Consider the following 5,564-nt stretch of genomic DNA (forward strand, 5'->3'; position numbering starts at 1 on the left):
TGTGAGATGAGTGCAATTGTGCGGTTGTTTGAGCATTCTTTGGCATTGCCTTTCTTTGGGATTGGAATGAAAACTGACCTTTTCCAATCCTGTGGCCACTGCTGAGTTTTCCAAATTTGCTGGCATATTCAGTGCACCACTTTCACAGCATCATCTTTCAGGATTTGAAATAGCTCAACTGGAATTCCATCACCTCCACTAGCTTTGTTCGTAGTGATGCTTTCTAAGGCCCACTTGACTTCACATTCCAGGATGTCTGGCTCTAGGTGAGTGACCACACCATCGTGATTATCTGGGTCTTGAAGATCTTTTTTGTACAGGTCTTCTGTGTATTCTTGCCACCTCTTCTTTATATCTTCTGCTTCTGTTAGGTCCATACCATTTCTGTCCTTTATTGAGCTCATATTTGCATGAAATATTCCCTTGGTATCTCTAATTTTCTTGAAGAGATCTCTAGTCTTTCCCATTCTGTTGTTTTCCTCTATTTCTTTGCACTGATTGTTGAGGAAGGCTTTCTTATCTCTCCTTGCTATTCTTTGGAACTCTGCATTCAGGTGCTTATATCTTTCCTTTTCTCCTTTGCTTTTTGCTTCTCTTCTTTTCACAGCTATTTGTAAGGCCTCCCCAGACAGCTGTTTTGCTTTTTTGCATTTCTTTTCCATGGGGATGGTCTTGATCCCTGTCTCCTGTACAATGTCACGAACCTCTATATATAGTTCATCAGGCACTCTATCTATCAGATCTGGTCCCTTAAATCTATTTCTCACATTCACTGTATAATCATAAGGGATTTAATTTAGGTCATACCTGAATGGTCTAGCGGTTTTCCCTTCTTTCTTCAGTTTAAGTCTGAATTTGGCAATAAGGAGTTCATGATCTGAGCCATAGTCAGCTCCTGGTCTTGTTTTAAAGACCATTGCCTAGTTTCAATTACTGTATTGAGTGGACCAGGGTTAGGGCAGAATTACTTCTCTTCAGGCTTGGGGACCATACTGGTAAAAATAGTTTGCCCTAGGGTGGGAGGAGGAAGGGGTTTCCTCATCTTTTCTTCTGTCAGGACTGGACCCCTTTACAGACTTTCTTCACTATTTTGTTTCCTAGGTATGGATAATTCATTCTTCCTGTGTTTCCCTTGGGACTACTGCATGGGTGAAAATGTAATGACTTTTATGTGAATAAAGATGTAAATAAGTTTAGTTTCTTTGTTACTGTGAAGAGGTATGGCTTCACAGTTTAACTAAAATTGAAATAATTTCTTCAACTGAGTAATAGCATTGCTAACATCAAAGTTTTTGGAGATTGATTAAGAAAATTGTGCATGAGTTGGCTTAATTGTGAAAGAGATTTAGTAAATTTATAACATTTTTTGCGTGTATTAAGTAATACAGTAGAGAAAAGACAAGGTGATAGGTAGGAGAAAGGGGTTAATGTTAGTAGTAATGAAAGGACATAGCATTTTGGTAAATACACTGAAAATTCACCTGAAAAATTTAATCTTATTCTCAATTTAAGTTTTTAATACTAGTTTGACCTTTTTACCTTTACTTTCCTAATATGCTAGCCTCTTGATAAATAAATATTTGTTAGTTGAATGAATAAAGGGATCAATGAAGAGTAAATAGATGAATGACAAAATTCTAAACCTTCACAATACAAATAAATATACATGTCAACTTCTCTTATTAAGATTTGAAAACAAAATAATCTTTTAATTTAGATAATGTAGATGAAATGATTGATTTGGTTTAAGAATTTCAACAGTGAACTTTTCATAAGTTGGATTACTATATCTAAAATGCAAATAGTAATAAAATGAAGTAAGATAACTTGAATTTGAAATGAGCTTATATAATGAGATACATACTCTTTAATTTAAGAATAGTTGATTGCTACATTCAGGAGATGATTCTTTTTAAAGGCTTTATTCTCTTCAAACTTGATTTACTTTAGAATTTTGCCAAGTAAAAGTTGTTTTGAAGTTTCTACTTAAAATGAATCAGTTTTCACTTTGAATTATCATAGATTTTAATTTAGCAAAATGGAGTGAATAGATTACACTGTATATCATTTTGGGGTGTAATGCTGTGTGTCTAGAAAATAGTTTCTCCTGCATTTGGGTCTATATGATTAATATAATCTACTGGTTTCCATGTTTGCATATTTGAATATGGCTTATGGTAAAGAGTATAGGCTATGGTGTCAGATTTGAATTTCATTCCCCAGTCTGCTACTTAGTGAGCAGATTATTCAACTTGTTAAACCTTAAGAAGGATCTTGTATAAAACAGAGGTGGTACCATAAGAGGTTCTTAGCACAGTGTCTGGGGACATAGTAAACAATCAGGAATTGGAAACAACCGTTTTTTCCCCTCACTGTCTTTGTTTTGCAGCTTTCCCCACAAATAAACCAGATAAAGATGCAAGGCATGTAATAAAAGTGGTAAGTATTACTCTTAAATTTATGTTTCACATACATTTGACTTTTTTATTTTCTGTTTTATTTCATTTTTGTAAAAATGTTTCTCATCTTAGTCTTCATGATTTTATGATTAACACAACAAACATTATTATATATTTTTACATTATAAAAATTTAAAGACTAGGGAATTTTGTTGTTCTTCATTGACGTTCTTCATTGACATTTATCATCCTTGTATCTTATCTAGATATCTATTTTCTCCTTCTCTTTTCCTCTCTGTTCTAGATGGTGAAGTCCATAATGGCAGGAATGAGGTTTTATTTGTGATTGCACCCCCTGTGCCTAGTATAATTAATGAAATATAGGAGAAACTCAGTAAAAGTATCATGTATGAATGAACCACCAAGGTAGTTTGCAGTGTATCCACTGTTTTGCATGTTAGTACACATGAATGTCTGTGTATGTGTACAATTCTCTTGATGAAGGTAAAAGAGGAGAGTGAAAAAGTTGGCTTAAAACTCAACATTCAGAAAACGAAGATCATGGCATCTGGTCCCATCACTTCATGGGAAATAGATGGGGATACAGTGGAAACAGTGGCAGACTTTATTTTTGGGGGCTCCAAAATCACTGCAGATGGTGACTGCAGCCATGAAATTAAAAGATGCTTACTCCTTGGAAGAAAACTTATGACCAACCTAGACAGCATATTCAAAAGCAGAGACATTACTTTGCCAACAAAGGTCCGTCTAGTCAAGGCTATGGTTTTTCCAGTGGTCATGTATGGATGTGAGAGTTGGACTGTGAAGAAAGCTGAGCACCAAAGAATTGATGTTTTTGAACTGTGGTGTTGGAGAAGACTCTTGAGAGTCCCTTGGACTGCAAGGAGATCCAACCAGTCCATTCTGAAGGAGATCAGCCCTGGGATTTCTTTGGAAGGAATGATGCTAAAGCTGAAACTCCAGTACTTTGGCCACCTCATGCGAAGAGTTGACTCATTGGAAAAGACTCTGATGCTGGGAGGGCTTGGGGGCAGGAGGAGAAGGGGATGACAGAGGATGAGATGGCTGGATGGCATCACTGACTCGATGGACGTGAGTCTGAGTGAACTCCGGGAGTTGGTGATGGACAGGGAGGCCTGGTGTGCTGTGATTCATGGGGTCACAAAGAGTCGGACACGACTGAGCAACTGAACTGAACTGAACACATGAGTGTCTGTGTATGTGTACAATTCTCAGTGTTTTTAGTAAGTTCTTTCCATAAGAAGACTGCTTCCATGTGTAAGACTATATAGTGATACCATTACAAAATGTTAAAAATGAGATTCTTTATTTACTGAGAAAATCTTGAGATTTTTGTGATTCAGGTACTATTATTTATTATATATGTATATTCGTATTTTCACATTTGAAATACCAATTCCATCTTTAAAACTTTTTTTCTAATAAAATCAATTGTTCTTTTCTTTTATAGGAATATCAAGAAAATGGCCCATTATTTTCAGAACTTAAATTTTATCAAAGAGCAGCAAAAAAAGACTGTAGTAAGTAAAATAAGTAAAAAGACTGTAGTAAGTAAAATAAGTAAAGTAAGCTACTTCTATATATATGTTTGCTAAGTGGGAGTTAGTATTTTTGTCTTTTTCTGGCCTTATGGAAAATTTTTTTCAATTAGAAAATTTTATTATAAAATGATACAGTTAATTGTTATGTAAAAACGACAGAGGTATATAAATAGTGATATTATGTACATAATGGGTTATATATTTCAAATCGAAGTTATTTGTTACCTTACATAAAATGTTGGATTGTTGATCAAAGCCACCAAGAGTTCTTCACGTGTAAAAGATGGAATGAAATTATTTCTTTTGCAAAAAACCATTTGGATGGAAAGGATATAAAGAAAAAACATTAAAATGGGCAGTAGATTATAAATTAAAGGAATGACCATAGAATAGATTAGGCCAAAGCATATGAAAATGATTATAAACATTAAAATGATTTAGAAAATAAGTTAAAAATATTGAAAATTTTTATGTTGGGAAATTAATTGGAGCTGAATATCAGATGTAAGAACTATTAGTTAGAGGATTAGACTATGAAGTAAATATGAGCAAGGCTAAGAAGAATAAAAGCATTTTGTAAAAACTATATGATACAGATGGATTTGTAAAGCTTGAAGGAAATTGATATGAGTAATGCCTGTATAATCAAGGTCATTTACATTATGTTTAGGAAAAAGAATGATGAGTCTCACGTCAATAATTAACTTTGTTTTCTTTAATAAAACCTTCTGAACATCAAGACTGTAGTCTTTACTAACTGCTTAAACTATGTCAGAGTGACAAATAGAATCCATTAAACGTCATTGTTTATCAGTAGAGCTGTCTTAAACATTAAGCATATTTGGTAGAAAAGTGAAAAATTAAATAAGCTGCCTGATTTTTAAGTGGATTTGTTTTTTTTTTTAAACAAAATTTAATCAAAACAGTTTCTGTACAATATAGTTTCAGAGTAAGATGATTCTCCTGACCAATTTCTATTTTTTAAAAAAACCTTATTAATATTTGGCTCTGCCAGGTCTTTGTTGCTGCTTGGGCTTTTCTCTAGTTGCAGTGAGTAGGGGCTACTCTCTAGTTACGGTGCACAGCACAGGCTTCTCATTGTGGTTTCTCTTGTTGCCGAACATAAGCTCTGGGGCGCATGGGCTGAGTAGTTGTGAGGCAGGGGCTCAGTTGCTCTGCAGTAATGTGCAATCTTCCCGGACCAGGGATTGAACCTGTGTCTGCTGCATTGGCAGGTGGATTCTTTCCCACTGAGTGACCAGTGAAGCCCCTATTTTTTTTTTTTTTGCTACTCTGGTTTTAGGTTTTTAGTAATAAGATAGAAAAAGCTGTCTTTCTACTGCTCCTTTGGTAGTTATCATATTTTTTTTATTTAAAAATTTAACAAGCATATAAGGGAATGAATTTTGTTAATGAATAGAACTGCTACTGCTAAGTCACTTCAGTCGTGTCCGACTCTGTGTGACCCCATAGACGGCAGCCCACCAGGCTCCCCCGTCCCTGGGATTCTCCAGGCAAGAACTCTCTGGGTTGCCATTTCCTTCTCCAATGCATGACGTGGAAAGTGAAAGTGTTTTATAGT

General features: G+C 35.0%; 1 protein-coding gene across 2 annotated transcripts in view; it reads left to right on the forward strand.

The window, feature by feature from the left end:
• The window catches only part of VRK2 (vaccinia related kinase 2), a 108,892-nt gene that overhangs the window by 29,864 nt on the left and 73,464 nt on the right, over positions 1-5,564 (forward strand). For both annotated transcript variants that reach the window (XM_010862942.1, XM_010862943.1), the window contains exons 3-4: positions 2,390-2,439; positions 3,892-3,961. In XM_010862942.1, coding sequence (XP_010861244.1) covers positions 2,390-2,439; positions 3,892-3,961 — 120 coding nt within the window. The remainder of the gene's footprint in view (positions 1-2,389; positions 2,440-3,891; positions 3,962-5,564) is intronic.

The sequence above is a fragment of the Bison bison genome, unplaced genomic scaffold (assembly GCF_000754665.1).
Source record: "Bison bison bison isolate TAMUID 2011002044 unplaced genomic scaffold, Bison_UMD1.0 scf7180017864486, whole genome shotgun sequence".
Classification (NCBI taxonomy): Eukaryota; Metazoa; Chordata; class Mammalia; order Artiodactyla; family Bovidae; genus Bison; species Bison bison.